Source organism: Agelaius phoeniceus, chromosome 1 (assembly GCF_051311805.1).
Source record: "Agelaius phoeniceus isolate bAgePho1 chromosome 1, bAgePho1.hap1, whole genome shotgun sequence".
Lineage (NCBI taxonomy): Eukaryota > Metazoa > Chordata > Aves > Passeriformes > Icteridae > Agelaius > Agelaius phoeniceus.
Window position 1 is genome coordinate 65,900,648 of NC_135265.1, and position 25,168 is coordinate 65,925,815.

General features: G+C 43.0%; 1 protein-coding gene across 7 annotated transcripts in view; it reads right to left on the reverse strand.

Annotated features, from left to right (window-relative positions):
• Positions 1-285: 285 nt before the first annotated feature.
• PHACTR1 (phosphatase and actin regulator 1) overlaps positions 286-25,168 on the reverse strand; it is a 301,932-nt gene continuing 277,049 nt past the window's right edge. For all 7 annotated transcript variants that reach the window (XM_077180743.1, XM_077180731.1, XM_054643113.2 and 4 more), the window contains 5 exons: positions 21,869-21,924; positions 17,020-17,081; positions 10,410-10,550; positions 7,027-7,103; positions 286-4,911 (listed from right to left, as the gene is read on the reverse strand). In XM_077180743.1, the coding sequence (XP_077036858.1) occupies positions 4,896-4,911; positions 7,027-7,103; positions 10,410-10,550; positions 17,020-17,081; positions 21,869-21,924 (352 nt within the window). In that variant the 3' untranslated portion in view covers positions 286-4,895. The remainder of the gene's footprint in view (positions 4,912-7,026; positions 7,104-10,409; positions 10,551-17,019; positions 17,082-21,868; positions 21,925-25,168) is intronic.

Sequence of the window (25,168 nt, forward strand, 5' to 3'; positions counted from 1 at the left end):
TCACTGGGACAGAGGGTGATAAAATACACAGGCACCAGAAAGCTTTTTTTAAATGAATTTTTTTAAGAAACTGCATACATCAGAGACAAACAATAATTTAAATACCATGCAGTTTCAGTATGTACAAAATCTAGGACATAGAGATCCAGTTTAATTTTTTCTAGTTATTTACATCATTTTCATACAGCCATAATCTGTTAAATTACAATACTGGAAGATCACGATTGACAGCCACCACACTCACTCCTATACAAAGACAATCTATATACATACACTTGGATATCAACTGGAAAATGCAACTGGTGCAGGAGTAACTGGGACACACAGGAACACAGGGTATGTGCCCGTCACCTCCTCTTTGTTTACAGAAGTTGTTCCAAGCTCAAGCAGACTGAACACCTGGGAAAAATAATTTGTCCTCCCTTCTTTCCTGATTTTTTTATTAGCCTAGTCATCTCCCATGGCTATTTATACAAAGTTATTTTATTTGCAGGCACGTTAGGGAGCCCCCAGTCATGTATAACTATGGGTTTCCACCTTGCCCATCTATTTTTATGAGTGCAAGCTTCACTAGGCATGTTGGAAGTGCTCCCCCCTCTCTTGGTTTATAGTGTTTGCATTGCACAGGTAGTGCTGTAGAAATAAGGAAGGGTGAATTTGGTGAGTACTTGCAGTGATGACAGAATTCAGTGGTTACACATGGATTAGGATGAGATTTATTTGTGTAATGGCCTCACTAAATGGTTTCAGTTAACATAAAATAGCTAAAAGTCTATTATGTTCTTTTCCCTGCCTCTTCCTTCTCTTCTGATAATGCCCAGTGTGTTCACTAGGAATTGCCTAGACCCAAAAGTTGGCCTGAGCTCCTTCGCAGTAAACTGCAGCCTGAAACTTCTTCAGACTGCAAGTACCCACCCAGTGGGATGTAGGGTGGGCAAAAGCCACAAAGCCCACATTCCCTCTGAGTCAGAATGGTGTCACCAGGTCCCTGCAACCCTCTGCTGGTGAAGGTGTGCCACTGTTGGGCTTCCTCACCATCACTTTTCCCAAACAACCAAATTTTTTTGTCTAGATCTTTTGGAACTGCTTTTTCAATCCCCACCACCTCCCCAGCCACCCCTTAGTCCCCATTTCTACTTCATTATTCTGCAGGCTGCCAAATATAGCAGATGTCAAAATACTTGCACACTTTAAGTATTCAGAATTTGGTAGATATAACCAAAATGCTTCTATTCCTTGATTATTACCTCTGGAGATGGATTACCTCTGGAATAGTAATTTTTATTCTGTGTTGACTTTCCCATTCTCTAAACCTGGTGTAATTTCTTTATCACCACTAATAATCTCCTTCCAATCAGAATGGGGATGACTGTGCTAATACAGTCTTGGCAGGAATGCCATCATTATGTCCTACACATAATCCAGGTCAAAGGAGAAATCATTGACTGTTTGTTGTTTGGTTTTTTCCCTTTACTGCCAACAGAATCACAGCTCCTTTGCCATGATGGAGATGGCTTTCACAGATCAGAAAACAATTCTTAAGAAACCAGATTTATAAAAAAAGGGACCAGCAGTTTCCCAGTCTGTGTGCAACTTCCCAGGGATGCCAGCGGTGGGTGTGCACACCAAGGATACAGTGCTGTGTTCAGGCCCTGAAAGGAACATTCGGGCTGTGGAATGCTTTGGCAAAGGTTAACTTTGCAAACTACCCAGACCCACTGAAGCTGAAAGCAGATGAAGTGTCAATTTGGTGATACTGCAGTGCCAAACACCTTGTATGGCTTCTTTTTCTTCACCTTCACCCTTTTCAGGAATAAGCTCTATTTCCATCTGGGGAGAAATATGGAAATTCTTCCACTTCTGTATGGTGTCTGCTCAGCTAGGAGTTAAGTAAAAAAAAACCAAAAGAAATAAGGGAAAAAAAAAAAGCATTGCTGCATGGAGCTGCCCTGGGGACAGCACAAAATCATGGGCAAGGCTGAGTGTGGCAACTTGCTGAGTGGTCAGAAGGGACCTGCCATGGGCTCACTGGGATGAAGGTGCTGGGGAATGTTTGGCCATCACCCAGGATTGGCTGTTATGTATCTCAGATGGTGCACAAGGGTTTATTTTGGGTGTCAGACTGGCAGTGTGGGCACTGCTTGGGGCTGTGCCTGTGGGGGACAGTGGCAGTGCCCAGAGTGATCATTGCCCTGGGGACTCCAGCACTAACAATGGACAGACAGCAGCAGCCTGTGACTTCCACCTCCTTCCTCTTAATTTTGTTAATGAAAATGAAACAAACCCTCACCTTTCCCTCCCACTAGCCTACCAAGTCCTGTGCTTCCTGTCACCACTGCTCTTTAAACAGTGTCCCTTCCATTTCACAGTGATCCTCTACACTAGAGATGCCAGGGCAGGTGTGAGATCCATGCTGGGAACACAAGGATTTGTTGTTCTTCAGAACAGCTCTGTTCCGGAGCTCTTTGCTAATGCAGTGCAGTCTGTGCAGTTAAAAGCATAAAGACTTCCTTTCCTTGTTTTAAAGCTCTGATGCAGTTATTTAACTTGTGTGTATATGTATGTGAATGAATTTATAAACAAGAACTGAGGTTTTCATGACAATAACCCCAAAGCAGTGTATTCCTGGCTGGTAGAGGCTCTGCCTCTGCTGCACTGAGCTGATAACACTGCACACTGAAGGTTTTCACTACTGATGAACTTCTATCTAAAGCAAGTGTGAGCTGGTGATACAGGGATCACGGTGCATTTCCTCAGGAATCATCACCCAGGGAAGCACCAGAAACCACCTGTTTTTTACTTTCGTTTGATGTTCCATCCTACAACAGCCAATCTTCATTTAATAACTAATAATCCACAGTATTGCAAGGATGGCCATGGATGAGAATGAAAAGTTTTTGCTTCTCTCTGCTGGAGGGCCAATCTGCAAGGTGCTGAGTGCCACCACCAAGAGCAGATGGAGGGCTGCCCCCTCACTGCCAGGGTTGTTGGGGCAGGCTGGGTGCTAGAGCCACTCCACGGGCTCTGTGCAGATCCTTTGGCCATACTCCTGCATCCAGAGGAGTGAGGTGAGGCCTGAGAAGAGGCAGGAGTTTTGGCACTACACTGCACTGCACTTGAGCATTAAATGCTCAAGGGTGAGAGATGTCTTGGCCTGCAATCAGTGAAGGGCAATGTTAGCATGGAACAGGGGGACCTGGAAAGGGAGTACAGAAGAGAGGATAGATAAATGGAAGACAGTGAGAAAGGAAAAATTAGTAAAAGAATAACAGAAATAACTATTCTGTAGTAAAAAACTTTGGCCTGTCTGTTGAAACTGTCAAAGGAAAATAGCTATTGTGGAAGAAAAGATGTCCTGGAATAATAATCTGGAACTTCTTACAGTCATGTTGCTACAGTGCTTTCAGCCACTGTCCCAAAACATGGCATAGTAGTATCCTGTAAGAGCTTGAAAGGAATCCTGACAATGTCTGCCCCAGTTTGCTGGCATTATACTAGTTAAGGACTTAATTCTGGAAGGTGATGGCCTAAGTTCAGAAAAGCACTTAATTGTGTCCAGGTTCAATTAAGCCTCTTAGACATATTCTTGAAAGCAGTGAGGCTGTGTGTGCTTCCTCACTGTAGAGCACACACTTAAGTTGGCAAGTAAGCCAGGCCCAGAGTGACCAGCTCTCTGAGCTCTGCTTGGTCAGTTTGTGTGTTAAACCACTATAATAAAAATAAATTAAAACCAAAGTTAGAACCAATAAATTCAGAACACCTCTGAATTGCTGTCCTTATGCCTCAGCTGTGGGTACCAGTGACAAGTCCCACCATCCATAAGAATGCCCCAGACTCCATTTGTTAGGCCAGGTAACACACCTTGTCATGCTTTGCTCAGTGTGAGTTTGGGATCAGTTTTTGAGACACCTGATAGAGAGACATTAGATATCCTCCATGGAACCTCCCACCCCTCCTATTGCATGTCCCTCTGCAGAGCCGGAGGGCAATCCCAGCCTTTCCTGCTGCCAGGGGCACGCTGGCTCTCACACAGTCACAAGGTTTGGGTGTAAGACAAACTACAAGCAGAGCAGATGCCATGCAGTGACCATGAAGAGATGGGCTTTTGCTTGCTGGTTCTCAGTGTTCTTGTCACTTACTGCTAATGGGCTCACAACCGGGTTTAGAAAATTATACTTGAAAGAGATGGAAAACAAACAGTTGCTAGAAGTGAAGCAGCCTTCAGTAGGGAGTCCTGTTCTTCAGAGGATTTTTCTGCTTGGAAGCTGAATAATGTCTACTGACTGGCTGAAAACTTCTCCAGGGAAAGAAATACCTTTCTATCTCAGATGATATTCACAGATGGGCTGGCCCATGGAGAGTTTCGCTCCTTCACTGTCCTCATAAGGTGCTCTCAGCTTGAAAGGAGTGTTTGGTGTAAGTGCTTTAGTGCCATAGGGGCTCATCTTTTGGAGACTTCACCCAGGCCAAGTGATTCCCTGAACACGTCTCAGGGCTCTCTAGGCTTGATGACAGAGGCTTGTCAGGATGAGGGGCGCCTGAAGACAACAATGGTTGCACCACCAGCTGGGCTTGAACACATATGGCAAATCCACATGCCGGGAAAGTCCTATACATAGAGGCCAACTCTTGGCACAATTTCCCACCAGGGGTATTTTCTGTTACTGAAGCTTGAACCAGCAGGTCTGATGATGCTGCAGTACTCATCACATGTAAATACAATTCTCCTTTTTTTTAATATTTATTTTTCTACCTTTTTTTTTTTTTTTTTTTTTTTAAAAAGGCAGTTCAGAAGATTTACATTGTACGTAACAGGGAAGTGAATAATACCAGCACTTATGGTTCCTTTTAGTTATGTTTTGAAGATGGCATAGTAGTCAGGTAGAATTGATCTGCTACGGTCTATGAAACCTAAAACCCAAGGGGGAAAAAAAAGAGAAACAGTAAGATAATATCCTCACATGTATATTGCACATAAAAAAGTAGGAGAACTAATTGCTACAGTGATACTGTTAGGCAGTTCAATTCCTGCAGCATTGACATCAGCCATGCTAGCAAGAGGACCCAAAACAGACAGACACACTTTCTTGGCCCTTGCCAGACTCACAGTTCATAGGTGTAAGCTGTTTGCACCAAAGTCTACCAGAGACATTCATACACTTGGGTCCATCCTATCCTTGGATCCCTGAGTGGGCAATAGCATATCAGCTCGCCCTCTTCCAGGCCATACAAGGCCTGACTCCACAAAAATTGTCTGGTTTAGACAAACCTTATGCTATTTTGCCAGAAAGATTTACATACAATTTAACCATGATTATTCTTTAATGTTGGAGGCTAAAGAGATAAATGGAGCTAAAACGGCCACCCTTCCTGCAAGGCACCTTGTGTCAGAAGGCCTTGGTTTGTCAGATCTGCAAATACACATTTTTTAAGCTTTGATTTTTCACTCTATTATGAATTAATTAATGTCCCACTAGTAAAGTGATGCTCACATTCTTTGCTCTTGCCACTGCTTAATGACATGAAGAGCTCATTACCTTGCTAATGACTTTATAATGGTGATTTATCTAAGTTTATTTAAGGGAAATACTCTCTTTTGTTTAAGCATGCTTCCTTCAAGTGCGTTTTCCCAAAGCCACTTGTTGAACCAGTAAGTCCTGCTATTCTTCAGGCAAAGCCTTATTCCAGGGTCTGTTATGTGAGCTGTGGCTCTCTGCCTGGCCCAGAATTACTGAGTCCAAGCTGCTCAGCGGTTTTCAGATACAAACTTTAAAGGGTCACTGCTTACTCCAACACTGGAAGAGAAGGAAAATACTGTGCAGAAACCTGTGAAAGCCAAGCAGCCAGAGAGACTTCTGGAAAACTAAACCAGTCTGTATGTTGTGGGATGCTAAAGGCTTCATGGAATTCAAAGGAGCTCTCAGTGGAGCTTGACTACTTGTAGCAACACCCCCTTTAAAACAGCCTCATCCTTTCTACATTTGTCACCTTGCCCTGGAGGAGCCAAATGTCCCTCAAAGGTTCAGTCACTGGGGTCAACAGATCTAGGTCAATTGTACATCCTAAGGCTTCTCCCAGACCTTGTGGCTCAGAGACAGCTGGCTTGAGTCTAGCAGCACTCCGTCACTACAAACCCCAGTGCAACCAGCCTAGCACATGCTAGGATGGAAAAGGGAGATAATTTCTGCAAGGTAATATATGCATAATACATGTGGTGAATTTTAATATAATTATTAATTTATACACATAAAAATCTTCTAATACAAAATTAATTTTGCCTTAAGCTTTTCTGTATTTTTCCTGAAAGTACCACCTGCATTTTTCATGAGCACAGAACTGATGAACACATTAATACAAGGGCAGCTCCAGTTTCACACCAGATCTCACTGTCACTTGTCTTCAGTACCCAACACTTGTCTTTTAAAGTCTAAAGTGTTGATTTGTAAAGACCTGACTTCAGCCCTAGCCCATCAGAGAGGAAAGTGGCTGGTTTGGGCTCATGGATAATTTGTTCAGTCTCTACTTTTAAAACTAAAAAGAAGCCCAAGGTGTAAATAACAGTGCTTCTCTTACAGGGTGGATCTTGCCATGCCCCACTGCATCAATGGCCAGGTGTGGAGGATGAGACTGAGAGATCTGTGGGTGGGATCTGTGTGGTGTGGAACAGCTGCACACACAGCAGGGCTCAGTGTGCACTCATCCAGACTTTGCTACGTGATCCACAAGGGTTCCCTGTCCTCCTTCTGACACCAGCTCTTTTTTTAAATTTTTCATCTCAGAAGAACAGATATGCAGCATGATGATTTAAAAAAACCTCAGGTTATACTTCATTAAATGGCACGTGCCTGCATAACTCCACATAATGGGGCAGCACGTGTGAGTTGCTTTTACAGCCTGTAATTCTAAATGTTGTCTAGACCTCATGGTGTGTTCAGTGCATGTTGGAGAAACAGCTGCTGGCTTTGATTTTCTTTTGAAAACAACAGTATTCATTTATAGTCTTAAAAAATTAATCTCTCAGCTTACCTTGTTAGATGCCTACTTAATTCATGAACTTCCATTTCAGAGCTTTTAAATTCATTAAGCTCTTTTCGAATGGCTGCCTGCAAAGGACAAAGAAACTCATAAATGTATAAATGAGAGAGATTAAAATAAGGTCACTTTGTTCTCAAAACAGTATATTAAAAGTAAAGCAGAGAGATAACATTATCAGAGAGACAAAGACAAACATAAAGACTTTAAAATGTGAAAAGGAACAGAGATAAGCATGTTCTAAATCACATAAAGGGAAGAGAGAAATGCTTTGGTGGAATGGCTCAATTTGAAAACATATCACAGACAATGCAGGTACAGAACCCAATTCTGGCTTATTATGTGAACATTAACATGTACAAAATCCAAATTAGCACAAGCATGAGAAAAAAAATGTGACTGCAGTTTGTGAAACACTGTGATCTGTTCCAGACTGGACTGTGACTAGACCAGGCCCAGATCCTGACAGACTTGTGTTTGAGAAGTCTTCTGCCTTTATTGGTCCTGGATTTCCTCAGGTGATGTTACATAAAGCGACTGATCTTATTTGGAAAGGAAAGAGGCTCCCTGCCCTCTACTCTGCCTTGGGCTGTGCCCCTCTGCCCTGCTCCTCTCTTCTGACCCAGCTGTGCTGTTTATTGAAGTGATTTGACAAATTAATCCAGCAGAAAACCTGCCATGGAGTGGTGGTATTCAGCCTCTGTGCCTTGTCTGTGAGGGCAAATAAAACCAGGGGGCACTGGCAGGAAAAGAAATACTGAAGAATAAAAAACCAGAGGGGGTGACTTGGAGGGACTCAGCTGCATGGTAGAGATGGTGCTCAGCAGAAATGGCTCAAGTCCCAAGCTCAGAGTCAAGACCTCTGACAGCTCTGTGCTATTTGTTGTTCACGAGTGGTTTCACTGTGAGCATTTGGAGGCGATGGACAAGGTGTGGCCAAACGCTCCCATGGGTCTGAGGTGTGTGCACTGCCTTTCTGTGTGATGCTGAAAACATTAGGATCAGAGGTGGAAAGGGGGTGCTCCAGTAAGTGGTACTCGTGTCTGTCAGGAATTTTTCTCAGTGAAGGAAATCTAAACCAGGATGAGTAGCACAAGCCCAAAACAGGACTTCTGCAACAGCCGCTGCTGCATTCAGCAACTACCTTTGCTTTGACAAACCCTAAGTGATGGATTTTGCAAGTGTTTTTGTACAGAAAAGGCCTTTCCTGCTCCTTCTCCACAGCTTTTGTTTCTTATTTCCCTTAGAAGTGCCTGTCAGGTGCTGCCTCATCCATCAGGACAGAGAGATGGCTATGCAGCAGCTCCTGGGCTGCCTTCAGCAGAGCAATCTGCTACTGAAGGGACTGTGAAGGAGGCCACAGGGGTGGCTGACTCCCACAGCCTATTGTGGTTGACTCCCACAATCACAGGGGAGATCTATTCCCCCCTCCATCCCTCATCTGTTGGAGAGATGCAAAAATGCCCTTTTCCTTCCCCTAAGGGTCAGACCTGCTAAAGACAAACTCTGACTGAAGGCAGTTCCCTCCACACAGCGCTCAGAGCAAGATTTACTGGCAAACAGAAAAACCCATTCCTAAAATCTGTTTTTGCAGTAAATCTAGTTTGTACTGACCAATGAAGACAGCTACTGAATCTCAGCATCCTATCTAAGATGATGCAGCTTTGTTACAATTTGTCTGGCTATTTTTTCCAATAGTGGACATAGTGTTGAGGAAAAGTAGGTCACCTGTATGACAGAAATCAAAATACTGCCCACAAAACCCAAAAAAACCCAATCTATTTGCTTCCTCATGCTATAAAAGGCATTAATATTAGAATGACAAACATCTCTTCTTCTGATGGTGCTTTGCTGAGAAAAGGTTAATTTGAAGGGCTTAACCCTTTTCTCTGACTACTGAACTTGCACATGCATTATAAAAAAAGAAGTGACAAATACTCTGCCTTAATACTAATTTCCTTATTAGGTTACATTTAATAATGGTATTTAATGCTTGTTGTTTTCAGAGACATAGGATGAGAGATCAAATCTCCATGCCCAGCTGAGGTTTCTCCATGCCTTTCCAACCAGACAGGGATCTCTTAAAGGCTGTAGAACCAGTTGGGAGATTTATTCCCTCCCTCATCTAATAATTAAAAGAATAAAGCTAAGTCAGTTGACTAATATCTTGTCGAACATGGTGAGGTTAAAAAAAATAAAAAGCTAATTTAACCCAGTATATTATGGTCTATGGACAGTCCTGAGGAAGTTTTTATTTTTTTTTCAGATCAGTTTATGCTACATTAACTTAACCAAAGCTAAACTGAAAAAATCCCTCTGTCAAGGGGGAGAACAATGTCAAAAAACCGTACAAATCCTTTGGTTGAATTATACTAGTAAAACAGGCTGTCCTTTGCGAATAAAACCAAGAGCACCACAGATGAGTGGTGTAGCTGGAAACTCTGCTAAAGCTCTAAACATTGGACATCATGCTCTCCATTGCTAAATGACTGAGTTCCATGGCAAAGAAGTAGTCAAGGCCTGAATTCAGGTATCTGAAAGTCTTTGAAATTAAAAGGGCATCACAGAGTGACTATAAGATTCATGAGTGAATCACTGAGCCTCATAGTCCTCGCTTCTTGCAATGTCCATAAAATCTTTTACATATTTTTCCTGAGGTCCCATTAAGATCCTCAGAATGTGACTGATATAATTTGCCAGCAGCTTCATAGGTATTAATGCCATTAATGTCAACACCAGAGACACTATTTAGGGAAGTTCCACCAGTGCTCAGAGGGCAGTTCCATCAATACCAAAGTATTCCTTTTTTTTCATCTGCAGGTCTTCTGTGATTTCAGTTCAGTGCTTAAAATACTCTGTGGCAGAAATCCTGAGCAAATATCCCTGTTGTAACACTCTAGAGAGAAGTGATTCTGGCTTTGGAGGGATGGAGGTACTTTTGCCAAATTGACCTGCTGGCATTTTCACACCCAAGTCTGTCCTGTCCTGGCAGAGCCATTCTGGCACACATTCCTGTCTCACTGCTCTGCTAAGTCTTTCCAGAGCTCTCAGCTGGCAGCATAATGTGATAAGACCAAAATCAACAAACAACAGGGCTGTCATCAAGACCTCTCCTCAAGGGGCTTGGGATTCCTTCCCTCCTGGTTTCCATGCATATAGAAACCTTCTTGCCAAAGATTTATGTTTCAAACAAACAAACAAACAAACAAACAAACAAACCACGTGAATGGGAAAAAACCACAGGTGTGTTGGAAAGGGATGTCAGGTAGATGTTTATTCCTTGACAGCCATGGGACCTGTGGGACCCAAGGGATGCTGTTTGCCATGACATGCTCTGGCTGTTTAGGCCATGGCTCTCCCAGAGTTGCCCCCCTTACTTTGTCGGCAGCTGTGAGTCGTGTCCAGGGTTTGTCTGCCCTCCTGTCATAGTCCTGTGCGTCTGCCACCTCCACGTAGTCACTGAAGCGGATGAGGATCTTCCTCTCACGTAGCTCTTCTACTGTGGGCCTTTGACTCAGCTGCAGGTTTGAGGAAGGAGTGGAAAAAGACATCAGGACTTTGCTTTTTCCCTGCAGAGTGCTGCTTGGGGATTTATTTTACTGCAACCGCTGTTATGGTAATAAGAGGGTTTGGACATTCCCAGTGCTTTCTTTTTATCTGCCTTTCACAAAATTTCTACCTGGGAAATGTCCTTTGTTATAACACCTTGAATATGATCCCACCTTCTGCCAGAGCAGCCCACTGTTCTTTGGGAAGCTGCTGTGGCTGGAGACCACAATTCCCAGCTGAGGTTGATCACCCTTAGCAGAAATGAGATGTAAGGCAAGAAAGACTCCTAGTGCACTGCTGTCCCACGAAGAGACAAAGATCACAACACTACTCTAAAATGACCTGCACAGGCTATGCACTTTCAGCCTTCTGCTGCTGTTGTCTGTACTTTTGTACTGCCTAGGAAGAGTCAGGCCAAGGCACAGAGTGGTTCCTGCCCTGAATTACATGCAAAAGGTGAAAACCAACTTTCTTTACCATTCTGATGTTCTGCAGTCCTCACCTCCAGAAAAGGCAGGCAGGATGATTAGTGCTCATTGAACTTTTAACTGTATCTATTGACAGTTGTGGTTTGTATCACACCATATTTGGTTATTAAAATTTTATGTTGCATACCACAAGCCAAAAGAAATGGCAGTGGTGGATTGTATCATGTCAGGAAAGCATCTTCATTGTTTCAAGTATTTCTTTCAAATTCCACAGTAGAATAGGCAGCCACAGTGAAAAACTCCTCTTAAATTAGTGTCCTGATAGCACACGTGTCACACAGCCAGTTACATGGGCAGGGACAGCAGTTGGCTTTCAGGGATCAATTCTCCTTGGATGCACAGCATGCTGGTGAATGTCAAAAGCAATTACACAATCATTTCTGAAGGTGCTACATAAATGTGTGCATGAGCTGAAAAGTTTCACTGTTAGAGTAGAATATTTGTAACCAGGATACATCAGGAAAAAAACTATCCTGATAACAATTTCCTACAGTGCATCATGCTCTTCCCACTCACTAAAAATAGATGTGTTTGAAATACTTTACCCTTGTGAAGGGTGAAGGGTCTAAATATTTAATAAAATGCTTGAGATTCTATTCTGCAACATTATTTATGCCCCTGAATCCACCTTTCTTCCAAATTAAGTATCTCAGTTCCCTGCATTTCATCTTCCAAGGAGAATTAAGATTTAAAACAGCCAGGTTACTAAGTGAAGGGTTAAAAATCCCTCCTTTCTTCAGCACTTGGGTGGAGCTCCACTACCCTATTCAGCATCTGGCTGTAAGCCTGTGTGCTTGTTCTTGGCACAGTTGGTTTTCTTCCTCTTCTCTGCTTAGAAAAGATGATTGTGATGGGAGGCAGCAGTGGGGCTGCTCTCCTTACACCAGCATCCCTGAGCATGCACACACAAATTGGGCTCAAACACCTCATGTAGAGAGTCTGCAGAGCTGCACTAATGTCCTGCCTGTGAGATGCTCAGGAGAAAGGGAATGAGGATAGAAAAAAGATCCACTGGCTCTTGTGCCAGTGCTCCTGCTGTGCAAGAGTCCTGAAATCCATGGCTGGTACCACATACTTCATGTGTAGCCATAAATCTACATATATTTCCATATATAAATACATGCACACAAAATATATTCAGTACATTAAACCAAAGTGCCAATCTGATCATGCTAAGTGTAACGAGAGAGACAACCATGCTAAGTAATTTTCTAAAAGCCATTATTAAGGGCTACATTATTGGAATGGTTAACAACTTTCTCTGCCTTCTTCTCATAGCATTGCAGAGATTTCTTGTAACCTTCTAGGTGTGAGAGTCTTGCAGTATGTTTGGGCTGCCCAGAGCTCCCTTAACTCTTGAATAGCTGGGGAACCAGCTTTGCAGGACTGACTGTAAGCAGCCCCACTGCAGGTGTCAGTTCAATATGTGTCCACGCTGAGGGCACAGCTCATCTGAGATCTCACCTTGCAGTTTATTTTTATGACCTGTGAGCTTTGGTCTCTTGGGTCTAAACTGCTTAATGCTGCAGAGTCCTTATCAAGGAGCACCTGAGAACAAGCTCTTCTAACAGGTAGAAAGAATAGGGCACATTCAAAAATTACAGGACAAGGACACGGCCAAGGGCGCCATGCAATTGTCTGCACAAGGTGTGGTGCTCCAAGCAGGGAGAGGGGTTCTTACTGACCCTTTTTAATTTGCTTCAGTTAATGTCAAAGGGATGCACGTGCATGACTGTGTCTGGACTTTTTCTGTGTGCAATACCTCGGCATTTACATTTCTATTTATCTATTTGCGAAGATCTGGGAGCTGAGGGAGCAGGGTAATTCTATGGTGAGTGACTAATTATAGGAGTGTGAACCAGGGTAAAATTCCCTTTCAAAATAAATGGATTTGTATTAATGCAAGAGCAGTAAATGAGGACAGGACCTCTCATGCCCGGTAAAATTTTCTTCTGTATATTTTGGAGCACTAGTACATACAAATGGGCATTTTCCAGACTTTGATACTCAGGCAATTTGAAAGGGAAGGTTTAACATTCCCTCTTTGTCCGTGGCATGTGAAATGAAGCAAACCCAAGCACTCCCACCAGGTAAAGTGGAGGGGGACTTACTGTTGCCAGTCTGGTCTTGGGATTTAGTCAAATGCAAAACGCTGAGTTTGCCCCCACTTCAGTCACATGCTTATCTTAGCATGTCATCATTGCCTGCTCTGTTTCCTCATTAAAATGTTACAGTTGGTATTTAAAGAAGAAAAACTGAAAAATTACAAACCCTAATCAGCAGCACCCCTCCCCCTCTTTTGCTCCCCACCTTCTGCAGTAAAGACTTAGGAGCAGGATGTGATGAAAATGCCCTGAAGACCTTTCCTTCTGACTATAAATGCAGTTTATCCAAATTAGCCACTAACCTTTTCCTCCTCTCTGACCTTTCTGCTCCCTGCCGCCTTTCTCTCACCTCTCTCTGATGAGTCCCACCTCTCTCAAGAGTTCATTATTTTCAAGAGCCTTTGCTGATGCAAGCCAGTGAAGGTCAGTTAAAGAAAAGCTTGAACATCTTCAAGCAGGGGAGACATTTCCCAGAGAGGCACCAGTGAACAGAGCATTTAAACTGAACTGGGGCAAAAATTTAACAGAAGCAAAGATTTCAGATTATGGCACAGATTTTAAGAAACAGCCACACCTCTTCAATTTGATAGTCAGTATTACAGCTCTGAGGGATTTTCTTTTGGAGCCAGACCTCTGAGAAAAATAAGCTATTGGCAGTGGGGGGATAGGAAGCGGTAACCAGCTCTGGGGATTGGGAAGTATGGTGCCATTTAAGAGAAGAGAAGGTAGGAAAAAAAAAGAGTTCTATTCCACCTTGCAAGTGATTTGTAACATGTTCTGTTAATCCAGGCTACGATTCTCTCTCTGTAATGGAAGTCCTCAGGGGACATTCAGGCTTGTGTTAATTGCCTTGGTCCTTGGCCAAGTTTGTCATGGTTCAGAGAAGATACGCTCTTGGTAGTAATTCACGGGGGCCCACATCTCCCTGTGGACGTGACCCATCTGCAACACTTCCAGAGGGCTTCTGCACATTAATATTCTTTGAATGGGCTGGAGGTCAAGACCAGTGCTCTGAGGAAAAAAACCTTCCTAATCCATGTGTCCCTCCATTCAAATGACGCAAGTCTGTGTGCCCAAAGGCGCTCGGTGGGCCTGAGGGGCAGGGAGAGAGAGGACAGGGGGGCTGGGCATCCCAGGTGACAGGCAAACATGCTTCCACTCTCCTTCCTCGGGCAGGAGGGACATGAACTGCTGAGAAACTTAGCCAACAGCATGTCCTTCACTTTGTTATTTGAATGGTAGCTGTTCCTCACCCCAGTTAATGTGGAACTAGATGAGTCGGAGAGGATGGAAAATGCTAAAAGGGGCAGCTCGCTATAGGTCACCTGATTTCTTTATAATGTTGGGGTTTTTTTAAGAAATTGCCTGTCCAGATGATGAATTCAACTGGATATTTATTGCTGACTTTAATAAGGCATCTAGACCTAGCAAGGTAATCTTACTTATTACAGCATGTCATGTTACAACTTATCATCATAACACTGTAACAAAATGTCAGTGCTGACGGAATTTTAAGAATAGGTTTTTTATGGATGGAGTGGGTTCTTCCCTTGGAATTGGAATGTTGCCACCAAAAAAACTGGGGACAGTAGCAGTTTCTGTAGTGCAAGGTCAAAAGTCTCATCAGTGGCTTCTACAGAACCCACTTCCCTTCTTATATCCCAACTACACACCTTTCCAAAAGAGGCAACATGGCAGTTTCCTCAAGCTGAATTTACCCTACAGGCACATGTGTGCTTGACAATTCCGTGCAAACAGAAAGGGCTGCCGGGCAACACACTTGCTGTGCTCAATTAAACTTCTGCTTGATCTGGGGTTCAAAATCCTTTGGTAGTAAGACTTCAGTACAAACTGACAGAAGGAGCTTGCCACTCTGCTGTAAAAACAACGACACATCTGGGACAGGCTCATGAAAGAAATAGCTGGGGAATAACAACTATTTTTGCAGGATTCACTCAATGGTTGGCATTTCTAGTTGTTACCTAAAACACTTGCACACTTTATTCACTTCTTTTCTCTAGTGATTTCTGAGCTTTTATGATGATATGTTTGGTAGGTGAGAACAAAATCTGTTGTTAGATCAGCCCTGCAGTTCTTTCATTAAAATTACATGTGTCACTAGAACAATTTACAACAGTTTAAAAAGGTGATCCAAAGCAAACAATGTTAAGTTGTGTTGCTATCAACCTCAGAAATGTGGGGGAGAAAAATCTTTACTAGAGAGGAAGACAAAAAAAAGACTAAAAGGTATGTGACCAGGAACAGGGGTAATAAAGAGTCAAATGCCAGGGCCTTGGACTGATGCTGCTTTCCCTGTTGTGCCTACATAAAAAGGCAAAGAAGACAAAGCAAGAAATCTTCCAGATAACTGCTGAGGTTTTAGGGAGCAGACACTGCTGTGAAGCAGTGGCAGCCTGGGTGCTTCAGTTGAGCTGTGGCCTCTGCCTGTGACAGATGATTCCTTTGCAGAGGTGCTCTGCACCTTTCCTACAGGATAGTGAAGGATGGGAAGGATGGGAACTGTGTGGCGATGGTGCCAGCTCAGTCAGCAAGCCCTCACTTCTTAGGCAGCACATTGGGTGTGGGGAGCTTTGCTCTGTATCTATTACAGCTGCTCCTCAAATGGCATCGAGCTCTGCACTGGATTCCTGCACGTGTTTACCCTTCAATGTACAGGGAAATTGAAAGCCTGACAAAATGGCATTTCCAGCCTTTGCGCAGAGCCTCAATCCCATGAAACATCTGCAATGCAGTTAGGATCTTTTCTTTCAGGCAGTGCTAAGAGGGAATGCAAAATTATCCCTGTCATCGTGGTGAGGAATAGAAGTGTTTTACAAACAATATTATGGCTCTCTAGCTCCTGCAGACAACAGCAGCATCCTCCCACTGGTCACCAAGAATGCTACTTATTTACATGAACTGAGAGTTAAGGCATGAGATTTTTAACCGTGGTAGAAAGCAATTCAGTTCTCAGAATGTAACCTTTCCACATATATTTAGAGACCTTTCCTTGTTAATATTTATACCATGAAAGCTGTGATCACATAGGTCAAAAAAATGAAGCCATCTAAAATTGCACAGAAAGGGAATGGTGCTGCTTCACAAGTATGTGAGTTTTTAGAGGGCTTTCTTTACCCTTGGAGATAGGAAATATGTCAGTGCTGAAAGAAAGTTAATCTGCAATAGCAGGATGGATTGTTCACTGTGTATGTTTGGGCATCCGTAGACATTTATGCCAGCTGCAAAACTGAATGGGTACATCTGAAATGACTGTTCTTCAGTTTTAAGAGTAAATTACTTTTGAATCAAGCGATGCTGTTTTGTTTGTCCTTCCTTGCCAATACAAGATTGTTTTCTGCACTATATACTTTTTCATAAATGCTTGTCTCTATTTAGTTTAAATGCCTCAGTTGACAACTTCCCTTTCAAGAAAATGTTTAGCTTCCAGTTTTATGAGGGTTTTTTTTTTGTGGAATTTTCAAATCAGCATTGCTTTAACTTTGCTCTCTGTAATGGCTACAGAAGCCATTGCACTTACAAGAACCACTGGTGCTTGTAAATGCTGATCTTTATCCTTCACTGTTCAAAACTCCTTCAGTTATGAAGACTAAATCTTCTTTTTTCCTGTTTGAAATGTTACCAGCAGTAGCCTGCAAAGCGGTTTCCTTTGCTCTCCATGGACTTACACCCTGCAACATTGCTGATTTCTTTTAAAGATTTTTTTGTTAGACTTGTTTCACACTCTACTTTTGAAAATGGTGCTGAAGAAAAGGAAAAAAGAAAACAACTGTGCAGTAGGGAGAAAGTTAGAGTAGTGTCATAATAGGATCAAAGTTGTTTCTCACCTTACGTGTTAATCTTCTCTTAATCTCTCGTTTTTCCTCCTGCTCCTCTTGCTCATTCCGGGCTGTAAAAGATTTACAAGGATCTCAGACTGTGGACTCATCAGGCATGCACCGTTTGCAACAAAATAAGCCTTTCCATCAGTAAGTGTATTAATGTTTCAGGACCTCTCTGATGCACAGTATGTCCCTCTGGGGCTGGTGAACGTCCTCGATCTGTAGCTACTGCGCTTCTTCATACGCCTCATAAAACATCTACAGCTTCCTTCCTTTCCCTGTGTTGGCACCTCTTCATGTGTGTCACTTTCTAGAAGGGCTGGGCAGCAAGCCAGCTCTTCAAAAAAATGTTATCTCCCTGCTCACAGGCCTGGTGGCCTCAGGGGGCTCAGCTACGATGGGGTTGGATTCTGCGAGGTCAATGGTTGGAAAAGAAACACATGCATTTTTTTTCCATCTGCAGAATAATTTATTGCAGCTAACAGAAAAAAACCCTTTGGAATAGAGGTGCCAAGCAAATTGTGCAACTTCCCATGGAATGAGCAGAGTTAAGGAGTGTGTCCTTCCATCATGAGCCTTCAAAGTATCACACTGGAGCATAAAAGTTCATCCTAGGTCATTTAACTTTCAACATTAAGCCAAAAGATCATGTGCTACAAGTTCTTAGCAGGGCATGCCTCAACTCTTCTCCCTCAGGAGCTCAATCACATTTGAGTACACTAACTCTTCAACTTAGGAGCAGGCTGACATGCATCGTCTTTGCATTGACCTTTACCAAAAGTCACTAAAATCCCAGGCTTCCAGGTACTCAGCTTCTCGATCAGTTAGGATCTGTCTCCACTGCTTCACTGATGGCTGAAATGCTTTTTTACTCCAATCATGCCAGCACAAAACAGGTGAGAGCAAACATAACTCATCAGCTTTTCCAGTAGGTACTTTGTGCCTCTGCTGGGATCCAGTTTTTGCTCAGCTAGGACTAGCTCAGGCAGGAATAACTCTCTGCAGGGGACATTATGGACCTCAAAGGCCAGCTGAGGAGAGGTGCTTTGATTTAAATTGTTTAACTTTGGACTGCACTAAACTCAAGGGGGCATCCCACGATCCTCTCTGCTGATCCAGCAGACGGAGCAGGCACCTCCTGCAGAGCAGCAGGAACAACCCACCAGCTGTAGCTTCTTCAGCTGTGAGAGCGCAAGCCAGCATTCTCACTGGAAAACTGGGGCTTTCCCCACACAGAAATGAGACCTAAGGTTTAGAGCCCACAGAAGCCTCTGAGCAGGTGAGGAGGGCTAGGCTGCAAACCAGGTTTCTTGCTGCCCAGACAGTGCTATCACAACTGCTCACTGACTTCAGTAGGACTGAGAAATCTCCACCATAGTGGACAAAGAACCTGCTGATGTTATGAAGTTTCACACTACACTTCTGATCTTTAAGTGCCATTTTACCAAAAATACTGCTTATATTTTCAGAAGGAAGGAAACCAGTAGGGACTAAAAAGAACACAGGACAGCAGGGAGTTACAACTATCTTTTTAAGCAATCACTGGAGTACCTACACTGATAAATATGATTTTCCTCTTTCAGTGGTTTCTGTCCCTACTGGACTGGATACTCCTCCAGCAATTCATCCTCTAGCCATTTTTTTCTTCCCTTTGTGTCTCAAATTTGGAGGAGCTGGTCCTGCAAATGCTTGCTTTCAGACACAGCACTAACTAAAAAGAATCCACACAGAGTCAGGGTAATACTGCAAACAGCCAAGGAGTTTTATATAAAACTTAGTAATGGCTATTCATTTTTGTCCTTGGCATCTATGTTTTTCTCTTCTCCTCACTCTCAGCCCAGCCACCCACTTTCAGAGACAGCCAGGCTTAAGACTTCAGGCAGGTAAAAGCTGGAAAATAGGAATACATTCTCCTTCAAAACTAGAAAGTGACTTTGTTTTAGCCTATTTCTTTGAAGTTAAGTCATGCCAATCTTGTGAAGCTACAGAACTGATGCTTTATTTCATCTTAGGTGTTCAGGAGATTCTCTGTTTCTCTAAACCTGTGTGTCAGGGTGATGTTGGTGCAATTTTCACTCCTGATCTCGTGCCAGTGTGAAATGTCCCCCAGTACTGTTTGAGGCATTCAGAACCCACCTAAGCATAATTTTTGTGAGGAATTTATGCAACCCTGAATGTGCCAGGTTGACAACTGGATTACTTTCATCCACCTGTGAAGTGGCACAGGGGTGGTGCATGACAGGGGATTGAGGCATCTTTCCCTATACCCTTTGACAGCAAGTACAGCTGCAAAGTGTTCTTTAGTCTTCAAAATAACCCTGCAGGCCTGGACTCCTCCCACTCCATGCCCTTGACCTAAATATGAGTCAGTGAATGGGGTATACTTCAGTGAAGGAGACCCTACAAGGACCAGTTGTCTGTCTCTGCTGTTTCCTTGCTGTGGCTGCTGTGATTTCACTGTTGCCATCAGCAAGTAGCAGAACTTGGGAAATGGATGCTTTGCCCTTGCAAAGATAACTCATAATTATTGCAGTAGCACAGACCTAGAAAGCATTCAATTCATGTATAAAGATTGGCTATCCAACCACACTTTGCCTCATTTTTCCCCATCAGCATGGGCAGTAATGCAGTTACACGTGTAGTAGGAACATCATGGTGCCAGACATGACATTTTCATCAGGGAGATTTCAGCTTTAACTGCAGAGAAAGTCCTGTTTAGTCTACTTGAGAGCTTGGTAGGTTTTCTTTTGTGTTTGTGCATGCTCTGGGCTGGGCTTTTGCAAATTACTTGACTGCTTATGCAGAGAATTTACACTCTTTTTATTAGCACTTCCTGATTTTCTCTTTCCCTACACTCCATTATATTTATTATAATGCTCCTTCTCGGAAGTCTAGAGAAATGACACGAAATAACACAAAATGACATACAAATCAGAAAATATTTATATTTACTTGTTTAAGTGCAGACTATGTTTATGTTTTTTTTTAAATTATGTAACAAATTTATTTTTTTCTTTCCTGCTGTGGTTCATCAAAAGTTGAAATGCCTTGGAAATACCACATTACACTTTCTTGTAATTATGAAGCTGTTAGTTTAGCAAGACACACATGTTTGGGGCTGATCTGTGCTAAAGCAAGTTATAAAAAAATCCATTTAGGAAATACATTGTGGTTCTGGAATCAGGGTAATATTTCAAACATCCATGTCATTTAAAAGCCTTTATTCAATTAAAAAAGAAACTGATCCTACTCAAGGGGTAACTCCTCTGAAATGTAAGACACCTTTAGGGTGCTCTGTGACTGCTGTGCTCAGCAACGTGACCTTTAGGAATGTCTGCAGTGCACCCATCATTGGAGATGCTGCTCTCTGCTGATGCTGGTTCAAAGTAGGTGCCCAAAATGCCACCTCCACCAGTACCAGGGCAGTGTTTGCTGGTCATGCACCAGTGCCAGGTGGTGCCTGACATGTTTTTCAGGGGTTCCAGGATGACAAAATGAGCTGCCAGAAAATTGGCCTCTGTCTCTCTGTGCATGAGTCTGACATCAGTCACGTCGCAGGTCCCCCCTTCTCCAGATGTTCTGCTACACCCCTGGGAGACAATCACAGCTGGATGTGCCAAATATTTCCCTAGGTTCTTCTTCCAGCAGCCAGTCACCAGAGTTAAGAGTAGACAGGAGGAGGACAGTTACTAAGAGAGGGCTGGTCCCAAACAAATGGCTTTTCCAGGCTTGCCCATGCTGCTCTGCTGTCTGGTCTTTTCTCCTCTTTGCATTCACAGTGGTGCCTCTCTCTCTCTCTGACTGCCATGTGTAATAACATCAACAGATGAAAAGACCCTGCTGGGCACCAACACTATCATTAATCTGCTAAGATTTTGAAGTATTTGAAAAATGAATTCTGCTGATTTTCAGAGAATTAATCTTCTGCTACCACGTTTTTATGATTCTATACAATGCAGCTATTTGAACAAGAGAAGGTGAATTATGGACCTACCTAAGGAGACATTATATATAAGGTACCATTTTGGAATACTTTTTTCTGTAGTAACTTTTAAAAATTTTCCTGGAAATATGCATTTACTAACTTAAAAGGGGAAGAACTTGTTTGTTTGTTATTTTTTTTCTGCTTCCAAAGTAACAACAATAATTAGATAAACAGCTTTTTTTGTTTTTAATATTCAAAACACTTTCATGCAAGTAAAGAAACTGTAATTTTCTTCCTGTTCATTCATGAGGTTATGAAAGTTGGACTTGGTCCAGCTTCCCTTCAAGTCAGTGGCAACGTATCTACTAACTTGCTTCAGGATTTCTGAGTGGTATTTTGTCCCTTTAAAATAACATGGGCTGAGGATCTACCAGCAAATTTTTGGCTGATTTAAAGGGAGAGTTTCATGGGAATAACCCTGAGTTACACTGGATTATTTTTTAAATTGAATAAAGGCTCCAGCTAGCATAGATTGCTGTGAACATTTTTAGGAAAGCTAATCGAGCTATGCCCTAATGTCCTTACTAACTTAAAATGGGATGTTCACCTATATAAGTGCTGCACAAAGGAGGCTTTTCAGGATGTCTGACCCCCTGTCTGGAATGTCATTCAAAACCTAGGATTTTTTCCCCTTAGGTTGTTTATTCTTGTAAATTTACTGAATCTGATTTGAAAGAACTGTTTCTGCAGATTCAGATGTTATTACAGACTTTCATGCTTATTTGCACTTACGATGCCCTTTATTATTTTTAATTATTATCAGTGATGCTTACAGAGAAAATCTGATGTTTATAAAAACCACCAAATGTATATGAAACCTAACCCAAATTATCTGGCTTCAGGTTAAATGTCAGCAGCATCAGGACTTACGTTTCAGTATGTTCCTCTGCTCCAATTCTTCAGCAGTCGGCCTCTGGCTCAGTCGTCTGCGAAAAAAGTCCAAGATCAGTTTTTGGACCATATCATATTCTCCTCAGTTCTCTGCCTTGAAGAGTCACTTTGGGGTGTGAAAGGCAGAACAGAAAGCACTGACACTGCTCCATTATGTACTTGGTATGCCTGGACCATGCGTGACACACACCATGCTTCGCTTTCGCAGTTTCCTCTGTTTCCAACCCACGAAAGACAAAATATGTTATGTCATCTTAGGCATGACTCTCCCACCCCTACCCCAGGCAGAGCTGCTGAAAGCTAAGCCACACAGATGTCTCCACTTAATTTCCTTCCCTCCATGCCTTCTTCCTGACTTGCACAAGTATTTCTAGCTAGGATCCAGATGACCCTCTCGCTGCCCCCTCGCCAGCCTCCTGACTGCGCCCCGTTGGTTCACACAGCATTTGAACACACAGACACAGAAAAACAAGGGACTGTTTGGCAGCACTGAGGGCAGAACAATAGCAACCTCCTCCTCCTCTTGTGGCTTTTATTAAATCCTATATTGAAGGATCAGTGTGACTTGCTAGTCAATCTGTCTGTAATAGGGTCAACAAACCCCACAATCTAATTACAAATGGGGGCTCTGTATGTAGGAATGACCTGAATATTCAGAATACAGAGCAAGCACAAAAGGGTCTTTGCAAAACAAAGTAAACCAGAGAGATGACATCAGAAGTCAGCACTGTTGGGCATCCTCATACTTTTATCCAAGTGAATGGGTGTTTTGTCAATGATACCAGTGACATGACAGAGCCTTCTCTTCCTTCAGACTTGGTCACTAAGAGACATTTCCAACTTGAGGACTCCAGTCTCTGTCAACTGGACCAGCTTCCCTGTGAGTTACTGATTACTGGGCACTGATAGGAAATGATAAGAATGCTGCATGGCTTCATCTTCTGCAAGGAATGTTGCCCTGACCCTGGGCACAGCAGCTCCCTGAAATGGAGCTGGCCCTGCAAGGCTGGATAAGAGATGTCTGAAAATGGCTCCTCACCACACAGGGACTAAGCTGCTGGTGCACGTGCATCCCCAGCCTTCTCCAGGGCCAGGAGCTCATGTGTGTGCCAGTTCAAGACCCCTGCCCCTCACACTGTTTGCAGAGCACAGGGCTGAACAAGCACTGGGTAGGAGCCCACCTCCCACACCAGCTGTTTGAAGACAGAAGCTTTACAGGCACCTGATTTTACACTCTGAAGATCTCCAGCAGCAGAGGTGATACCAGCTGCATGTCCTTTGGGAGCACTTTACACCATGAAAACAAACCAGCACAACACAGCCCTATTTCAGTGTAGAATTTGGAGTCAGGAGCTTTATCCCTTTCTCAAAGCAGATTGAACATTTATCTCATTAGAAAAGTGTTAAAAGGGACAGAAACTGACCCTTAATTCAGAAGTAAAGAATGTCTGCAAAGTACTTTGAAGACAGAAAGTGCTATTCAAGTGCTTGCCATTACATCTTTAATATACAGTAGCTGTTGCTAATGGGAGACTTTGCCTTAGGACTGTGAAGCAATTGGAACTACTTCATTTCTAGCATCACATGAGAACCAAAAAAGAAGAAGTTGTCTCTTTTAGCCCCACCACACATGTCTGCAGGAACTGTATTATAAATGTTTTCAATCCCCCATGCCATGATGCTTTTCAAAAGGATGCATCAGAGGGGTGTTCAGGATGAACTCCAGCCATCCAGCATGTGGATGGCTTCTACAGAAACAGACATCATAGAAAAAGAGAAAGGAGAAAACCCTCCCCAAAAGTCCTCCAGATTCCAAGAAAACAGGGATTGAAGGACTCAGATAACTGTTCTGTCACAAACAGTTCACACTAGGACATTTCTAACAGAAGGCAGAAGTTTTATCTACCTACAGAAGAGATTTAGAACAGGGACCACATCTTCCATGTGTTCAGTGAGGTACCTGCAATGAAGTAGATGCATTTAAACTAAGCTTTCACTGCATGTTTCTGTGGCATTTCTTCCACGCAAGAGGACACACATTTCCTCCAAGAATACCCTTGTTGTTATCTGCACCCTCTACTCCTGTGCTGCTCAGGACCTAGAGACCATGGGATTCTTCCCCACACTGTCTGGTAGAGCCCCAAGTGAAAGCCAGCCAATGATACCCATGTTCCTCATCAAGAGTCAAATTACTTTGTGGATCCCATTATCCACCCTTTTCAGTCTGCAGAGTGCTCCTGCCTAAATGGTGACTGCCACTTTTAAGTGATGCACAGCAGAAAAAGCCATGCCACTTTGGATAGATTCATTCGTGGATTAGCAAACACTTCTAGAGTTTTATAATCCCAAGTTTCTAATAATGTGAGTTAGGCAGTAGGAAAAGCTAAGGTATTATTGTAGTGGAACAAAATCTTAATTAGTCCTTACAGTGCAAGTAGTAAAGCATCACTGAAGGATGAAGAAGGTCATGAATAGAAGCCATAGAGGTTTCTGGCCTCCAGTACCAGTATCTGCTTTCATCTCCATGAACTGCTGTTAAATTCCCATTTCCATCATCCCTTGGGACTGACCGAGTCTGCTCCTGCTCCTTCATTGTAAATCCCTCCTTGATGAGCTCTTCAAATAAACCCAGCCCCTTCCACAGCCCTTCCCTTCCAAGCTCTCCCAATTATCTCTTTTCATGGTCTCTTGCTCATTTAATTTAATTCCTTCTATGCTGTTACAGTGACTTCTGCCCCCAAACTATTGGGGCACACAAACACCTCCACCAGCTCCTCAGAACAGCACCATTTAAGCTCTTGTTTCTGCCACCTAATTTCTAGGCTTTCCAGATGCTGAACAGCTGTTAACATCTCTGTTAATCTTTGAAAATCTTGATACTAGTTACAGATAATGTAAATCAAGAAACACAAGCAGCTCTTGCTTTATTACTATGGCTGCAAAGACATTTTTCCACACTCACTTTCAGTAAACCATCTCTAGCATAGAGCTCTGACCTTGGCAAACATCAGTGGTGATAGCTCCCCTCTTCTGCCTTCCTTCCTGTCCTGCCCAGAATGAAAAGTTGTTAATGAAGCCCACCTAGCTTGCACAGGTTGATTTCAGTAGTTTGATTGCTGGCTTGCTGCTATGCCTTATTTAATTTAACATCACAGGGGCTGCATGAGCCAGTCAGGAGGCCACAGGTCAGGAAAAAGGTGTCTCATTAGCAGCACAATCAGAATAAATGGGAGAAAATGGAGGTGAGGAAGGAACCTGGTGCTACAGCAAAGAACAGAT